At 42.5% G+C, this 19,317-nt stretch overlaps 1 protein-coding gene across 3 annotated transcripts in view; it reads right to left on the bottom strand.

Annotated features, from left to right (window-relative positions):
* CRNKL1 (crooked neck pre-mRNA splicing factor 1) overlaps positions 1-19,317 on the bottom strand; it is a 24,612-nt gene extending 5,295 nt beyond the window's left edge. For 2 of the 3 annotated variants that reach the window (XR_003683267.2, XM_028500034.2), the window contains exons 1-11: positions 19,178-19,317; positions 17,425-17,577; positions 16,485-16,576; positions 15,503-15,661; positions 14,887-15,053; positions 6,240-6,418; positions 4,920-5,090; positions 3,326-3,517; positions 2,322-2,381; positions 1,581-1,661; positions 593-832 (exon numbers count right to left, since the gene is read on the bottom strand). Coding sequence is in view for 2 of the 3 variants with exons in the window: in XM_028500034.2 (XP_028355835.1) it covers positions 593-832; positions 1,581-1,661; positions 2,322-2,381; positions 3,326-3,517; positions 4,920-5,090; positions 6,240-6,418; positions 14,887-15,053; positions 15,503-15,661; positions 16,485-16,576; positions 17,425-17,577; positions 19,178-19,228 (1,545 nt within the window). In the remaining variant the exon portion in view is untranslated. The remainder of the gene's footprint in view (positions 1-592; positions 833-1,580; positions 1,662-2,321; positions 2,382-3,325; positions 3,518-4,919; positions 5,091-6,239; positions 6,419-14,886; positions 15,054-15,502; positions 15,662-16,484; positions 16,577-17,424; positions 17,578-19,177) is intronic. The other variant, XM_028500035.2, reaches the window with a different exon arrangement.

Raw genomic sequence — 19,317 nt, 5'->3', positions numbered from 1 at the left:
GGGCCTGGTGAACCGGTCAGTGCAGGGTCACACCAGAGCAAGAGTCACTGAGCTCGCTCAGTGGTTTCTGAGAGGTTCGCGCTGTCCTAGCTGTGGTGTGGTGTCACCTCGCGGATCAAGCTTAGATCCTGACGGGGTGATTTCAGGCCCTGTGGCCGGCCTGGACAGGGGCAGTGGTACCTCCAGGAACATCCTGGTTTAGTGAGAGCCTAATCCAGGCAGAACTGCACCAGAGGGATCCGGGGCTGTGCAGTCTCAACCTTTACCTCCCTTGTTCTCCGGGTGGCCTTGACTGCGCTGCCCTGGCTCATCCTCTTTAGCCTTCTGTTAAGAGAAAGGGAGGAAGATCCCACCCATACGATCCCAATTCATCCTGGCGTCACAGTGGGGCTGTGTTGTGCTGTGCTACCCGACTAGAGAGGGCTGCTTCCCCCGCCTTCCTGTCTCCAAAACAGGAAGTCCTAATCTGAGTGAAAAAGACTATACGTGAGATGGTCTTTATGCTCTAAGAGGCACACATACTCAGAAGGTCATCTGAGGTAACACTGGGCAAGCGTCTAAGATAAAGCCATAGTCACCCCGCGGGCCTCACCTCCGGCATGTCCAAGCGTGGCTGACTGATGGCTAACTCGTAGATGGCCCGGGCTCTCTCGATATCGCCAAGGATTGTCTCTAATTCTGCAAATTTAATCCAAGAGGTACAATTTTCAGGCCCAAATTCCAGGAACTTTTCATAAAGCTTCCGGCATCTGTCAAATTCTCGAAGCTGTAGCTCCAGTTCTATGTAACCTTTAAATAACTTGTTCTTTGGACACTTGCCTATGGAAGTTCCCTGGAAAAGAAGATAACCGACCGCTGTGATGCCTGAGTGGCTCTGACTTGTGCAGACATCCTCGGCCTGGCCTAGAAGCTGTTCTCCACTGAGCAAGAGCCTTGGCGCGTCAACACGGCACACCACCCTCTCCCTCTGCAGTATCGCACTGCTCAAACTGGCTTGACAGAGACCAAAGGAAACCCTCCAATTCACTCAGCTGTCAAGTCGGCCTGTTTCGCAAGAGATAGTGTTCCAGAATTGTTCGGAAAACTATTTTGAATTTCACCTGGTTTCTCAGGATGTCCTAGTGAATGCGGATGTCAGATGGACAACACCTCCCATGAGTAAAAGGATAATCAAGGGACGAACCCTGCTTGCCCACAGCCAGGGTGAAAGTAGCTTACCAGAAGGATAGCTGCATCTGATCCTATTAAGAAATTTTAGAACACTTGTTAAGAGGAAGGTGCACTTAATACACCAAAAATCTTGTACAGGATCAGAATACTAAAGATCTAAGATTCGATGTCTCTAGCCGGAGGAAAGATCTGGTAACTGGCAGCTCTAACTGTCCAATGTTGACACAGAATAACTTAAGCATCATCACCCAATCTTTCTTCAAAGGCTGTGCTTTCGAACAAGTCTCAGGTTATAAAGGCACAGTATTTCTGCTGCCTTCTCAGGAGGAATTACATAACCTGTAAGCATTAAGATTTTAATTTCCTTCTCGAAGGACTTAAGGATGCATCTTGAGCCTTTCTTCACTCACCAAAGCTCTTCTGGCAAATGGTAAATTTTTCTGTCTTATTTCAAACTGTGCATACAGTAACCACATTTTGGCAAATGTGAACTAGAAAACAAAAGCACAAAAACTCACGTAAGTTAAATTTAAATTAACAAGGGCCACAGACGAACTTCCCTAAAGCTTCAGAGCTAGGATGGACATATCTTCTCATTTATAAGCTGACAATATTTGACAGAAATTAGGAACAGTAATCTAGACACTTCACTATAACGCAGGGCTCTGCAGCCCCTACTGAGAGGCAGCTTTGTTTGTGGGTGTGCTGTGATCAGGCAGAACACGCCCCTCTATTCTAGAAGGCAACTCGGTCAACACCTCTGTCTCTCATGCTGGGAAATACACAGAGATCACGTGTCAACCATTCCCAGAACACGCGTGTTCCCTGCACCTGCAGACGACCACGCAGGTGCCAGCAGCCGGTTGGCTGTCCCCTCTCATGCTGAGCTCAGTCTCTTCTGATTACCATCCTCCTGGAATTTCTCCATTAGCATCTGTATCAGTCATTGGTCACTTAACACAGGCTGCCCGCTCAACTAGACTGTAAGCTGTTTTCAGAGGCAAAGAGTGTACCTGATTCTTATTCATGTTTTCCACAGAGCCTAGCACAGGGAAGAGCCAATCAATAAATATGATTTCACTGAATTATTTCACAAGTAACAGATGCAGGAGTTTGATGTGTCTGGAACAGAACACTTAGAGCAAACATACCTTTTTATGAGGAATGAGTTCCAAAGAGGCTTGGTAAACTTGTCTCGTCCTCTCCGGATCCTGCATTAGGATAAGAAATTTGCACAAAATATTCACGTCTATTACTAATCCTAATTTTACTATTACTAATAAAAATATACACCCCTAACATTGAATAGGTATCTACAAGTTATTTTCAAACCCTGATTGCATTTATGATCAAAATTGAACTGCCTCTGGCCATCAAACTTTGATTACAGAATCACCCACAATACAGCCCTCAAACTCTTTTGCCTGACAGCAGAAACAAAGATGTTCTACAGTCTCGGATCAGCAGCAGAAAGTTAACCTTTTCCTATTAACTTACACACAACCAATTTCTGAAAATTTGCTAAAAGTAAGAATGTGCAATCCAGCTCTGATCCCTCTTCATGAGAAACCCCAGGAAACTATAAATAATGAAACTAAGGGCTAGTTAGTTCATTGTTCCCTTTCAATTTCCAAGTAATAATCTTGTTGCACCTCAAGGTTTAAAAAAAATACAGCAAAACTAAAAACCACCTCACCTGTGTCCACTACAGGTGTACAGAGTTTAAAATGCGGCAGAGGGGACTTCCCTGGTGGTATAGTCGTTAAGAACCTGCCTGCCAATGCAGGGGACGCGGGTTTGATCCCTGGTCCAGGAAGATCCCACATGCCGCGGAGCAACTAAGCCCGTGCACCACAACTACTGAGCCTGCGTGCCTAGAGCCCACGAGCCACAACTACTGAAGCTCGTGTGCCACAACTACTGAAGCCCATGTACCTAGAGCCCGTGCTCCACAACAACAGAAGCTACTGCAATGAGAAGCCCGTGCACCGCAACAAAGAGTAGCCCCCGCTCCTTGCAACTAGAGAAAACCCATGTGCAGCAACGAAGACCCGACGCAGCCAAAAAAACCCCCCAAAACAAACAACCTCATAAAATGGGCCAAGGCACAGGGGGAGGAGTCTGCCCCCACCCACCCCAGGAGTAGGTTCTGTACCTTCGCCTCCAGCTCCTCGTAGAGGGCATAGTTGATCCACAGGTAGATGTAGCGCTTCCAGTGCCTCTTCTCCTGCACAGGCGGCACGTTGGCGATGGCTCGCTCATAGACTTCCCGCACCGTCTCTGCCTCTGCGTCGCTTTCCACCAAGCGCAAGTAATCGAACCATGCATCATAGTTGTGTGGGTTAGCCTAGAAAGACAAGGTTAATAATTAGAAACCAAACCCAGAGATGCACCTGCGCTGCGGGACTATGTGAGCTGAAAGAAGGCAGCAGACTGACTTTCTGTACTGTAGCAACTTTTTTCTAGACTTTACAGGCTATTTCATTTAAAAATACCATTCTTGAGATTCTATAATAGAAAAGGAAAAGGACTATAGAAGACAGACTATTAGCCAGAGGTCCCCCCAGAAAAGCCCCTTTTATCTACAACAGCTTATTTTTTTTGGACTATACCAATTTTTCATTTTTTTTCAAGAAGGTATAAATGGAAAAATGACTTAGAGACAAATACATAAAGATCAATAACAATTGATGTTTTTTTCTTTTTTAAATGAAGCAGCAAATGGTAATCAGAGTAGACCCCTGTTCTGGTGGTGCCCTGGATGCCTCTCCTCCACAGAGGTGAAGGGTGCCAGCTCCCCGTCATCCCACCCCCTGGCAGCCATCGCACTTGGCTGAGTAAGGACCCCTGCCTGAAAGTCTGGTGCACAGGAGTGGGTGACGTGGAGATGAAGCACACTGAGAACTGGTTTGTGGAAGTAGTATCCATTGGTGGGTCAGTCATTCCTGGCCAGACTAAAATGTGACTGTCTCATCTCCTGCTCCAGGACTTTCTCAACTGCCCTGATTCCTGCCCATTTTCCAAGCCTGCTCCTCCAGCTTCCTATTGATGCTGTAAACCTCCCAGTATCTATAGCTATGAAAATAGACATCTATTTTTTGTAAGTGTCTTTGTTTATATATGTGACTCCACAGCACTATGCCTAGATTTAAAATTACAATGGAATTATACCATACTCACAACTGCAAAACCTGCCTTTTCAATTAACAGCAATATGTCTCGAACATATCTTGCTGACCCCATTTAACACCAGACTTAGTCCTTTGTTTGGAGATATCTTAATTAATTTGGCCAAGCAGAAGTATTTTAAAATACAGAGCAGAGCAGTCAAGGAAAACACTACTACCTCTGAATTCAAATCAAAACAGTACATTACAGACAGAGATGAGAATGGAACCCTAACTACAATGTCTTTTGTTCAAGCAATTAAGCCAAAAGGTAATGTATAAAAATGGGTTTTTTCGATCAATCTCTTACTCTTCCATCTTCTTTAAAAAATGAGCTCAAATGGATTTCAGATTGCTTTTGCTCAAGTTCTTTGTGTACAATCAGCAACCAACAAAGTGACTTCCTACATGCGAGTTGCAGAGCAAATCCAAGCGCTGTCTGCTTGCCTTTTCTACCAGCCCCGTTTACCCCCCACAACCTGGAACGCCAATTTACTGCAGACACATGACGGCGAGCGATGCTGTCGCCCAGGACTAGCCAGAAGGTCCCTGCCAGCACAACCACTCACCGCCAGTGCTCACCTTCACCTCCTCCTCGTACTGGAACCTCCGTTTGCTCACGATGATGTCTTCAATGCCCCGCCTGTCACCAAACTTCTTCTCAAAGATGGTGTAATTTTTAAAGAGTTCCTGGGCTTCCTGCTTTGAAATTCGATCCAGGGCGTACTTATAGATCACTCGTACCCTCTCAAACTGAAAGCAGACGGGATGATTATCTTCCAGAACACAGTAGTCTCATTCTAGCCACAACTTTAAAAGTAATTATGACATAAAACATTACTTGTAAGCTAGATTATGAGGTCTCAAAATGTCCAAAGTATGACTTTTCTTCTCCCTTTTGTTGAGGTACTTTCAGCCAGGATGGACAGACACTCTCCTCTGAGCCCCACATTTAACAGCGTACCTCACGCTGCCAGCTGGACGTCGTCCACGCGTCTCAGACTCACCCAAGCTCGCTCCTCCCGCCCAGCTGGGTCGTTGTCAGACTCCCCGTCCTGGGCAGTCACACCCACCACCCTGATCACACACCTGCTGTCAGGGGACTCCCCAACTCCTCTCTCCTGCATCCTCACATTCGCTGCTTCCACAGCCCAGCCCTTTCTACCTCCTCAACAGATCCCTTCACTTCTCCCCAGGCCCCTGCCGCCCCACCTCCATTTCTCCCTGGACCATGTGAAAAGCACCCCCATGCCCACTCTGCCGCCCTCCCCCCAATACACTCTGCATGAACCAGCCAGAGGCTCCCCTCACAGCACAGATGACATCCGACCCCTTCCTGCTGAAGACCCTCCACACTTCCCAGCGGCCTGAGGACAGAATCTGAGCTCACCTCTGGGACCTGTGCAGGACCCTGCATTCAGATCCCAGCCAACCCCTCCCCATCCTGTATTATCTGAGCTACATTACAGGATTATTTTCCATACATACTATGGGAGAACATAACTGACTTCTTGTGGGACAATCTCTGTTTCCATTTCATATTCTGTTCTCTGTACTGAGGGCTCTGGGCTTTTTGTTTCCCAGGTTCATTACCTGTAAAGCCCTTTAATCAGGGTATCAAATGTTTACAGATAATATTCTCATTCTAGGTTTAAAGACTTAATTTTGAAGCAGAGCACAACAAAATTAAGACAGTTATAATATAATCCATAATCACTCACTCCCAATCTGCAGCTTAGCCAGATATATGCTGTTTTCCTTGAGAAATCACGTTTTCATATTTTGAAAGCATTTTCTCCAAAGGTAAGTGAATAAGAAAATGTAAATGAACTCAATGTGCACAAAAAGTAATCTTTCCTAAGCTGTTTTGCAACATAATCAAGTCCCTTTAAGTTTACTTACTTCTTTTTGATTTTCCTCAAATTTGGCAAAGGCAACATAAAGGTGTTCATCCATATGTTCATCCCCAAAGAATTCGACAGCTCTCTCATACACCTTCCGCGCATGGGCAAAGTAACCATGCTTTTCTTCAAAGCGGGCGTACTTGATCCAGTTCTTCACATCAGGGTGCACAAGAACAAGTGAGAGGAATTAAAGAAAAACCAGGCAGAACAATGTGGCTTAAAAAACAAAAACCCCTGGGCTTCCCTGGTGGCGCAGTGGTTGACAGTCTGCCTGCCGATGCAGTAGACATGGGTTCGTGCCCTGGTCCGGGAAGATCCCACATGCCCCGGAGCGGCTGGGCCCGTGAGCCATGGCCACTGAGCCTGCGCGTGCGGAGCCTGTGCTCCGCGACGGGAGAGGCCACAACAGTGAGAGGCCCGCGTACTGGGGAAAAAAAAAAAAAAAACCCCAAATTCAGAACCTCAACAACACACACTATGGGTGGCTACAGGGGTGATAAGACACGTACAAAGGTGGAGACCCACTAACCTGTGACCACCCAAACGGCCGTGTCCTTTGTGTGGCCTCCTCCAATGCTTATTCAGTATTTCAGGAGTGGTACAAACAGGAGTTTGGAGCCACGAGAAAGCTGAAGCCTATGGCTAGCCATGTGATCTGGAGAAGTCATTAATCTTATCTAAGCCTCAGTTTTATCATCTATAAATAGAGGAAATTAATACCAACCAACCTCATTTGATGATTGCCAACTTTAAATGAGAAAAATGTGTGTAAAGCTCTTAGCAATTTCAGGCCAAAAGAATGTGCTCAACAAATGGCACTTTTTGTAGTATCTGCTCAATAACATTAATATTTGAATTACTGATTAAGAAAATAACATGTGGGAGGAGTCAAGATAGCTGAATAGGAGTACATGGAGCTCACCTCACCCCACAAATACATCAAGAATACATCTACAAATGGAACAGTTCTCACAGAGCACCTGCTGAACACTTGCAGAGGACCTCAGACACCTGAAAGGGCAAGAAAGATCCCTGCATGACCAGATAGGACAAAAGAAAGAAACAAAAAGAAGAGGAAGGGGGATGGGACCTGCGCCCCCTTTGGGGTAGCTGAAGGAGTGGGGAGGCTCCCACACCCAGGGAAGCCCCCTCCCTGGTACGGAGGGAGATCAGCTGGGACAGAAGGGGAGCTTCAGGGGCTTGCAGAAGAGCGCAGCAACCGGTCTGTACCAGGCAAGACAGAGTGTGACCTACACAGATGGTCCCTGCCTCAGCCCTGCACACCCCAACCTGAGATGTGTGTCTGCTGGTTCAGAAAGGGCTGGGTGCTGGAAAGTGGCATTGGAGAGCAGATCCAGGGAGAAGACTGCCGTTGGCTGCACAGAGACAGCCTGGAGGGACAGGAGTGTGGAGCTCCGGCAACCAGGAACGTTTGTGGAGGAAGCTGGGGCTGCCATTGCAGCCTCCTTCCCCACGTACCAGGCCCTGCCTCCACACGCACTGGGAGGGACTCCTACTTGGGTGGGCTTGAACACCCCAATTCCTGGCCCAGCCCCCTCCGACCTGAACCCAAGGAGGAACAGGCCAAGACACATATTAATCAAAGTGACAAAAATTAAATACAAAGAAAAAATACCAAAGCAACAAGGGAAAAGCAACAAATAACATACAAGAGAATCCCCATAACGTTATCAGCTGATTTTTCAGCTGAAACTGCAGGCCAGAACAGAGTGGCACCATATATTTAAAGTGATGAAAGGGAAAAACGTACAACCAAGAAACTCTACCCAGCAAGACTCTCATTCAGATTCGATGGAGAAATCAAAAGATTTACAGACAAGCGAAAGCTAAGAGAATTCAGCACCACCAAACCAGCTTTACAACAAATGCTAAAGGTACTTCTTTAGGTGGAAAAGAAAAGGCCACAACTAGAAACAAGAAATGGGAAAGCTCACTGGTAAAGGCAAACATAAAGTAAAGGTAGGAAATTATCCACACACAAATATGATATCAAAACCAGCAACCATGAGAAGAGGAGAATACAAATGCAGGAAATGGGAAATGCACTTGAAATTAAGAGACGAACAACTTAAAACAACCTTGTGTATATATACATAGACTGCCATATCAGAACCTCATGGAACCTGCAAACCAAAAAACTACAATAGATACACACACACACACACACAAGCAATCCAAACACAACACTATAGACAGTCATCAAATCACAAGACAAGAGAACAAAAGAGGAAGGGAAGAAAACAGACTTAAAAAACAAATCCAAAACATTTAAGAAAATGGCAATAAGGACATACATATCGATAATTACCTTAAACGTAAATGGATTAAATGCTCCAATCAAAAGACAGACTGGCTAAATGGATACAAAAACAAGACCCGTATATATGCTGTCTACAAGAGACCCACTTCAGATCTAGGGACACACACAGACTGAAAGCAAAGGGATGGAAAAAGGTATTCCATGCAAATGGAAATCAAAGAAAGCTGGAGTAGCAATACTCGTATCAGACAAAACAGACTTTAAAATAAAGACTGTTACAAGAGACAAGGAAGGACACTACATAATGATCAAGGGATCAATCCAAGAAGATGTAACAATGGTAAATATAGATGCACCCAACATAGGAGCACCTCGATACATAAGGCAAATGCTAACAGCCATAAAAGGGGAAATTGACAGCAACACAGTAATAGTGGGGGGCTTCAACACCCCACTTTCATCAATGGACAGATCATCTGGACAGAAAATCAATCAGGAAACACAGGCCTTAAATGACACATTAGACCAGATAGACCTAATTGATATTTACAGAACATTCCATTCGAAAGCAGAATACACTTTCTTCAAGTGCATATGGAACATTCTCCAGGATAGATCACATATTGGGCCACAAATCAAGCCTTGGTAAATTTAAGAAAATTGAGATCATATCAAGCATCTTTTCTGACCACAACGCTATGAGATTAGAAATCAATTACAGGAAAAAAACTAAAAAACACAAACACTTGGAAGCTGAACAATGTTACTAAACAACCAAGAGATCACTGAAGAAATCAAAGAGGAAATCATAAAATACCTAGAGACAAATGACAACAAAACACAACAGTCCAAAACCTACTGGATGCAGCAAAAGCAGTTCTAAGAGGGAAGTTTACAGCAATATAATCTTACCTCAGAAAACAAGAAAAATCTCAAGTAAACAACCTAACCTTATACCTAAAGCAACAAGAGAAAGAAGAACAACAAAAACCCCAAAGTTAGTAGAAGGAAAGTAATCATCAAGTTCAGAGCAGAAATAAATGAAATAGAGAGAAAAAAACATAGGAAAAAAAAATCAATGAAACTAAAAGCTGATTCTTTGAAAAGATAAACAAAACTAATAAACCCTTAGCCAGATTCATCAAGAAAAAAAAAGGAGACGCCTCAAATCAATGAAATTAGAAATGAAAAAGTACAACTGACACCACAGAAAAACCAAGGATCATAAGAGACTACTAAAGCAACCATACGCCAATAAAATGGATAACCTAGAAGAAATGGACAAATTCTTAGCAAATTCTTAGAAAGATACAACCTTCCAAGACTGAACCAGGAAAAAATAGAAAACATGAACCGACCAATCTCAAGTACTGAAGTTGAAACTGTGATTAAAAACTTCCAACAAACAAAAGTCCAGGACTAGATGGCTTCACAGGTGAATTCTATTGAACACTTAGAAAAGAGTTAACACTGATTCTTCCGAAACTTTTCCAAAAAATTGCAGAGGAAGGAATACTCCCAAGTTCATTCTACAAGGCCACCATCATCCCGATACCAAAACCAGAAAAAGGTACCACAAAAAAAGAAAATTACAGGTCAACATCACTAATGAACATAGATGCAAAAATCCTCAACAAAATACTAGCAAACCTAATCCAACAAGACATTAAAAGGATCATAAACCATGATCAAGTGGGATTTATCCAAGGGATGCAAGGATTCTTCAATATCTGCAAATCAATCAGTGTGATACACCATGTTAACAAACTGAAGAATAAAAACCATATGATCATCTCAATAGATGCAGAAAAAGCTCTTGACAAAATTCAACACCCATTTACGATAAAAACTCTCCAAAAAGTGGGCACAGAGGGGTCATACCTCAACATAATAAAGGCCATATATGACAAACCCACAGCTAACATCATACTCAATGGTGAAAAACTGAAAGCATTTCCTCTAAGATCAGGAACAAGGCAAGGATGTCCACTGTCACCACTTCTATTCAACATAGTTTTGGAAGTCCTAGGCATGGCAATCAGAGAATAAAAAGAAATAAAAGGAATCCAAATTGGAGAGAAAGTAAAACTGTGACTGTTTGCAGATGACATGATACTATACTTAGAAAATCCCAAAGATACTACTAGAAAACGACTAGAGATCAATCTGGTAAAGCTGAAGGATACAAAATACACAGAAATCTCTTGCATTCCTATACACTAACAACGAACGATCAGAAAGAGAAATTAAGGAAACTATCCCATTTACCATCACATCAAAAAGAATAAAATACCTGGGAGTAAACCTATTACGTAAGAAGGCAAAACACTTGTACTTAGAAAACTATAAAATGCTAATGAAAGAAATCAAAGATGACACAAACAGATGGAAAGATATAACATGTTCTTGGACTGGAAGAATCAGCATTGTCAAAATTACTATACTACCCAAGGCAACCTAGAGATTCAATGCAATCCCTATCAATGGCATTTTTCACAGAACTAAAAGAAAAAAAGTTTTAATCTGTATGGAAACACAAAAGACCCCAAACAGCCAAGGCAATCTTGAGAAAATAAAAAAAGAGTTGGAGGAATTAGGCTCCCTGGCTTCAGACTATACTACAAAGCTACAGTCATCAAAACAGTACGCTATTGGCACAAAAACAGAAATATAGATCAAGAGAACAGGATAGAAAGCTCAGCGATAAATCCACACACCTATGGTCAACTAATCTATGACAAAAGAGGTCAGAATATAAAATGGAGCAAAGATAACCTCTTCAATAAGTGGTGCTGGGAAAACTGGACAGTTACATGTAAAAGAATGAAATTAGAACACTCCCTAACACCATACACAAAAATAAACTCAAAACAGATTAAAGAACTAAATGTAAAGCCAGATACCCTTAGAGGAAAATAGGCAGAACACTCTGACATAAATCGCAGCAATATCTTTTTGGTTCCACCTCCTAGAGTAATGAAAATTAAAAAAATAAATGGGACCTAATTAAACTTAAAAGCCCTTGCATATCAAAGGAAACGACAAACAAAACGAAAAAACAACCCACAGAATGGGAGAAAATATTTGCAAATGAAGCAACCAACAAGTGATTAATCTCCAAAATACACAAATAGGTCATGCAGCTCTATATCAAAAAAACAAACAACCCAATCAAAAAATGGTCAGAAGCTCTAAACAGACATTTCTCCAAAGAGGACAGATAGATGGTCAAAATGCACTTGAAAAGATGCTCAACATCACTAATTATTAGAGAAATGCACATCAAAACTTCAATGACGTATCACCTCATACCAGTCAGAATGGCCATCATCAAAAAGTCTACAAACAATAAATGCTGGAGAGGGTGTGGAAAAAAGGGAACGCTCTTGCACTGCTGGTGGGAATGTAAATTGATACAGCCACTATGGAGAACAATATGGAGGTTCCTTAAAAAACTACAAATATAACTACCATACGACCCAGCAATCCCACTACTGGGCATATACCCGGAGAAAACCATAATTCAAAAAGAGTCATGTACCACAATGTTCACTGCAGCACTATTTACAATAGCCAGGACATGGAAGCAACCTAAGTGTCCATCGACATATAAACGGATAAAGAAGACATGGCACATATATACAATGGAATATTACTCAGCCATAAAAAGAAATGAAAGTGAGTTATTTGTAGTGAGGTGGATGGACCTAGAGTCTGTCACACAGAGTGAAGTAAGTCATTAAGAGAAAAACAAATACCATATGCTAACACATATATATGGAATTTAAAAAAAAAGGTTCTAAATAAACTACGGGTAGGACAGGAATAAAGACACAGACATAGAGAATGGACTTGAGGACATGAGGAGGGGGGAAGGGTAAGGTGGGACAAAGTGAGAGAGTGGCATGGACATATGTACACTACCAAATGTAAAACAGATAGCTAGTGGGAAGCAGCCGCATAGCACAGGGAGATCAGCTCCGTGCTTTGTGACCACCTAGAGGGGTGGGATAGGGAGGGTGGGAGGGAGTTGCAAGAGGGAGGGGATATGGGAATATATGTATACGTATAGCTGATTCACTTTGTGATACAGCAGAAACTAACACACCATTGTAAAGCAAATATACTCCAATAAAGATGTTTAAAAAAAAAAACAAACTAAATATAGAACGACCATATGATCCAGCAATCTGGGCATACATCTGGAGAAAACTAATTTGAAAAGATACATGCACCCCATGTTCAATGCAGCAGCATTTACAATAGAGAAGACATGGAAACAACCTAAATGTCCATCTACAAAGGAATGGATAAATGAGATACCGTACATATATACAATGGAATACTACTCAGCCATAAAAAAGAATGAAATAATGCCATTTGCAGTAACATGGATAAATCTAGAAATTATCATACTAAGTGAAGTAAGTCAGGCAGAGAAAGACATATATATATATCACTTATATGTGGAATTTAATTTAAAAAATGATACAAATAAATTTTGCAGAGAGAAAGACTCGCTGATATTGAAATCAAACTTACGGTTACCAAAGGGGAAATGTCAGGGGAAGTGATGGATTGGGAGATTGGGATTAACATATACACACTACTATATGTAAGACAGATAACTAACAGGGACCTACTGTATAGCACAGGGAACTCTAGTCAATGTTCTGTGGTAACCTATATGGGAAAAGAATCTGAAAAAGAATGGATACATGTATATGTATAACTGATTCACTTTGCTGTACACCTGAAACTAACACAACATTGTAAATCCAATAAAAATTTCAGGAAAAAAAAAAAAAGGAAGTTCCCTAGTAGTCCAGTGGTTAGGACTTGTGGCACAGACAAAAAAAAAACCTTAAAAAAAAAAAAAAAAGAAAGGAAGAAAGAAAAAAACATGTCACAAAAGGAAAACTTCTAACCAGAGCCAAAAGAGAAAGTTTTGAATTACCATTTACTTCTTCACAGGACATATGTATTTTTAATCTACCTTCCGTGAAGAAATCGTTAATTTCTAAAGTAGTAATACATTCAAATAGGGCAACGATGTAAATAATGCAGGCTCTAAAGTGGCTACTGGGTTCAAATCCCATCTCCATCACTACCCGAGAGACCCTCTCCTGCCTGTTTCCTCATCTGTAGAACGAAGCAATTTCCTGAGTCACAGGGCTGTGGTGGGGATTAAAGGACAATATCTGTAAAGTCCTTAGAATAATGCATGGCACATGGCAGGCACTATAAATGCTGTTGTTAAACTAGTAATATCAAAATGAGTAATCATATTTAAGACGTTAAAATTGCATAATAAAGTTGAGTCTTGTATCTCACAGTAGTTATGTTCTATGAAGTCATTCTGCCTAGCAAATACCAAATCACTTCTCCTAGGGGAAATACATACACACACATATATACACACACACGTCACACAGATCATGATTTTAAATCCTAAAAACAACTAATGTTGGTAGATTCTATTTTCCTTATTTTATGAAAGAGAAAACAAGTCTCAGAAGTGTTAAGTGACTTGCCTGAGGCCGCCCACTAACTGGTGCCAGAGAAAGGATTCAGCCCTGTCCAGCTGGCCCCAGAGCCGAAGTGTCTCTCTCTCTCTCCCCTGTACCGCCCCTCCCATCCCTTGCCCCGGTCATCCTTGCAGGAGAGCAGAGACAGAAGGCAGATGATCGTCTTGTTTGTCCTCAACTGGGACCATGTGCCTTGGGTGATTCAAATTTTTCATCACTCTGGGCTTGTCTGCAAATGCCTGCCAAAGTACCACAAATACTGATTTGGGGTTTACAAATAAACTTTACCAAGTAGGAGAATTCACAAGTACAAGAACAGTGAAAAAGTACAATCAACTATTTCAAGTTCCTGAGAGTGCTTTCCCGTGTTACCATCTCCTCTTCACAGTCAGCCCACAGCGGGAACTTTTATCTTCCTTTTAAAGATGAGGACACCAAGGCTCCAAGGAGTTACTGGAAGCATTGAGGTCACACGGCTAGTAAATGGTAACCCTCTAGATCGACTCCAGTACCGGTGTTAATGACCAACATACACCCCAGAACAAACCAGGACCCAATGCAGCAGCCAGGGCCTTAGGATGTCACCTTCCACAAGGAACCACAGTGTTAATGCCAAAGTATAAACAGACCAAAGTCTCACTGGAAAAGATTAAATTATCCAGACCACAAACTTTTTTTCTGACCAAACTGTGTCCCTAGAAAATATAAACGAAGTCTATGCAGCAGATGTTGACTTCTAGGCCAACATCAATGACCACATGTCCCAACCAGACCACAGCCCCACAGGAGTGCAGCACCTGGGAAAAGGGCACCACGCAGACCCGTCCAAAGGATATAGCGCTCATAAATGGTGCGGGCCCGATCCACCTCTTTGTATCTCAGCTCGAAGTTGATGTAGGAGTGCCAGGCCTGCTCCTCTGGCTGCCACTCCATCCAGCGCTCGAACACCTGCCGGGCACCCGCCATGTTCCCCAGCATCTCCTCCATGTACGTGTACTTGTACCTTTAACAAAACCATCCCAAGTCATGGTCAAAATGACTTAGGGAAAAAAACAGTCTCTGGGAATTTCTAGCTCTAACTTTGTTAAACATGAAGAAGATTTAGGGCTTTATCTTCCCTAAAGGTTAAGTCAAACATGTTTTCTTATTAAAATGTAAATCTGAAAAGGATCAACCATTGGAAAAAAGGATTTTTCTCCTCAAAAGTTGCTTAGTTTGACAAGATGATTTTTATGCATAAAAGATTACAACCAAAATTTGTTTTGATTACACAGCTATTATACATTGAGATTATAACTTAGCAGACTAAAGGACATTAAAAAGTACTGATAGTATGTTAAAAAAAATAAGATGTAAGATTAAATATACATATGATTACAACTATAAATAAATACACAAAAATGTGGAAATTTGTAGTCTACAAAAAGCCATTTCATTAGATCAGAAACTTACCAGAACTGATTGACGCGAGGCAGAGTCGTTATGGCCCGGTCCCAGATATTTCGGGCATGGTTGACCTGGCGATTCTTCATTTCCATTTCTGCATATTTCAGCCAGAGTGTAATATTTCGATAGTCCACATCCAAAGCACGTTCGTATATGGATCGAGCCCTAGAGAAGCAAGATTTGGAGGGTATCAGAAACAGTACATGCAACACACATGGCAAGCATTTGAAACCATCTGCAGTGCTCTGCTATTTTGTCAGGTGTTTACCGTGAGCCGGGTTCTGGGCATAAAAAGGTGAAAACGTTTCACCTGATGTTCTCAAGAACCTTAACAAGACTTAGAGAAAGACTGACATGCGTGTAATTGCAACACAATGTGATAAATGTTATAGCCAAGGTCTGAACAAGGAAGTAGAGGGGAAAGAAATGAAAACGTCTGGTGGAAAAGGCCAGGCAGTAGGTAAGAACTTGGGAAAAGTTCCAGAGGCCAAAGTGGGTAGGGAGGATGCTCAGTGCAGGCAGAGAGAACAGCCAGGTGTCACGTTGAGGAGGCAAGATGTGTCCAGAGAGCGACAGGTACTCAGGCCCAGCCAGAGCAGGGGCATGCTGGGAGAGTGCAGAAAAGGGGACAACAGGAAGGCTCAGGCTGTGATGTCATCTTTTTGGCCACTGGTTTTCAGGGGAACAATTTTTATTTAAAAAAAAAAAAAAAAAAATCCCAATATGGAGACAGCAGATGGAACTGCACTTCTCTGGCTATAACGTGTGTGCCCATGGCGAGACCCACCTTGGAGAGCCTCCACTGCTCCCCCCAGGGCTGTTCCACCACAGTGGCCCTCACGCCCCTCAAAGGAACCCAAGGGTCCCATGCAACAGACTTTGAAAATTATTACCAGAGGCACATGCTTTTACTTGTGCTTTAACTTTTTCTATGTTTTAGTATCTGGTAATTTATGAATTTTCATTTATACAATTACATGATTTTTACCTTTGAATCTCCTTTAGACTCTCTTCCCATTGTGCATATTTTATCCAGTTACTAATCACAGTCCTGTTTTTTCTTATGTTGTCTTCAAAAGTCTGGCAAAAGGCAAAAAGGGTCAAATTAAAGGGGAAATAACTAAAAATGACATTGTCTTTTGTCTATTGATCTTTGTACTATGAAGTTTATTCATTTTGCTCTTATTTAAGAGAAATTACATCCTGGAAGCCTTAAGAAATAAGAAACCTTCTAAAGAAGGTTATGGTCACAAGTGTTTCCTTAAAGTCTTACATGCAAACAAAGAGAAAAACTTTAGATAAAAGGAATTATTAGTAAAATTGTTGATATTTTCTCTTATTGCTGACAACTAACTGGTACTTTAATATACTCTACACTTTTCCTAATAAGAAAACGTTTTTACCTATTTAAGTCCTCTCAGTGTCTCAGAATTTCATACACAGCTCATTGAGGATAACTAATAAGTAGATACAGTGATTAGCAGTTTAAAATGATCACACATCCTAGGGTGAGAAGGTCGGGTCAGATCCCCAAGTCTTCTCGCGGCTCTTCTCGCGGCTCTATCCCAGGTCTTACCTCTTAACACACAAGGCGGTACAGACAGAAGAACATAATGCAATCTCGCTAATTCCACCTCTCCTCCAGCTGTCTGTTGTTCTGCCTGTTAAACTTCCACTCTTCTTTGTTTCAGCACCAAACATTCTGTCTCTGATGGATTTAATTTCTTTAAGACAGACAACTCATGGCATATTTCATAGAGCTCAGCACAATGCAATCACCTGGTAACCAGAAGTTATACTATTCATGTGGCTAGAAACACTCACCTTTTCTTAGCTTATAGTCTCTCTAACCAGTGAGGAACTTTTCAAACTCTGACCTATAAATTCCTAACAATATCAACAGACTAAAAGAGATCACATGGACCCACCTTCCTCTTCCTTAGTTTGTAATCATTTAACTCTTCTTCATCTGTGATCTTCTGTTGAGGGGGAGGTGGAAGAAGCTCAAGTTCTCTTTCCTTAGCTTCTCTTAGCAGCTGCTCCGCAGTTATCTGCACCTCAGCTGGGGCTTTGTTTTTCACCTTTTAAGACAGGAGACATTTCTATTTTTAGCAAGTGCTCTTCACAACAAGGTTTAAGAAACAAATGAACATATTTTTGGATGTGAACTTTATAAACATTATTACAAGATGCCCTCTTTGCATGACATGCTCCCATTTCTCTATGAAACAAAGTAAAAAAAATATTTTCTATCTATGCAGGGTATTAATTACAAAGCCATAGGTAAAAGCCTCAAGAGACAAGATAGCAAAACCAGCAAGTTTTCCCTTATTAGAATAGTATAATAATAAACTTCGAAGCTGCCTTGGTAAAATTCTCACAAAAGGTTTTGTTTTATCAAGATGTGTGCCATTTCTTATCTGGCATTCCAACCTCTATTTACAGAATTCTTCAACTTCTGCCCCAGGTGGATAACTGCGTTTGACTTTTCATGGCATTTCAAAGACATATTCAGTAAGTTCCCATCATTAGACTGTAAGCTTCTTGAGGTCTCAGAGCTGTGCTGTCCAACACAGCAGCCATGAATCACAATTGGTGAGTCCAAACTGGGCTGCAAGTGTAAAACACACACGGGATTTTGAAAACTTAATATGAAAAAGCTAATAAACTACCTAATTAAACTTTTTATATTCCTTACATGTTGGAATGACACTATCTTGGCTACACTGGCTAAATATAATATATAAATTAAAATTCACATCACCTGTTTTAACTTTTTAACATAGCTATGAGAAAACTTACAATTACCTATGTGGCTCATGTTATATTTCTATGGGACCCATGGAGCCCAATAGAAGTTTATGGAACTGAATTATAAGAAATATTAAGTATTTAATGCCATGTGTGGAATGATGATAATGATAATTACAATGGCTCATACCTAATGAGCATTAACTGCCAGAAGCTGTGCTATGTGCTTTCTACGCATTATCTCAGGGGGTCATCTACATGGGTATGTAAAGGACAGGCTCCAGAAAGACTGGAGAGAGGTTATCTGTAAAGGCTTAGAACAAAGCCTGTCACATATATTAAGCATTCGCTAAGTATGAGACGCCGACGAAAATAGCGCGTATCAGATATTTTGTTTAATTGCTTAAATTATGCCAACACACAGCTCTTGTCATCTACTCTCATTCCCTCCACTCTCAGCTGGGTAACTCCTATTCCACCTTCAAGGGTCAGCTTAACCGTCTCTTCCTCAGCAAAGTTTACGCTGGAAACCCCTCACACAAGCCCAGATGCCACGGCATATTCCACTCGGCCTCAGTAGCCTTTGCAAGATTGCAATTTTACACTTAAGGTATCTTACTGGAGGGCTGCTCGTCGCCCGCCCTCGTTGGAGCCCCCCAGCGCCTAGCGCTTGCCCGGCTCAGCTGGTCTGTATTGAAGGACCCCACTCCTTCCCCCGCAAAACACCTCCCCACACGGCGGCCCCGCGGACACTGGTGTGCCTCCCCGCCCCCAGCCCCCCACCGGCTGGCCCTTCCCTCCCGCTCCCCCGCGGTCCCGCACGGGGCGAGCCGGTTCCCGGGACCACACGCCTCCCGCCCCGGGCACCACCAAGGCGGGGCCAACCCCTCCCCTAGGCCTCCTTCCACGAGGCCCCGCGCCGCCGCCTACCTTGGCCACTTTGGGAATCCTCTGCTTCCCGGCCGCGGTGGAGGCCGCCATGGCTGCAGCGGCAGACTCAGGAGACCCCTAGACCCCAGAAACGGGCCCAGGACACTCGCCCGCACCGCTAAGCTTTCCAACAAGCTGGA

The sequence above is a fragment of the Physeter macrocephalus genome, chromosome 14 (assembly GCF_002837175.3).
Source record: "Physeter macrocephalus isolate SW-GA chromosome 14, ASM283717v5, whole genome shotgun sequence".
Classification (NCBI taxonomy): Eukaryota; Metazoa; Chordata; class Mammalia; order Artiodactyla; family Physeteridae; genus Physeter; species Physeter macrocephalus.
Note: the sequence above shows the minus strand (reverse complement) of the source record. Positions and strands in the feature narration are given on the sequence as shown.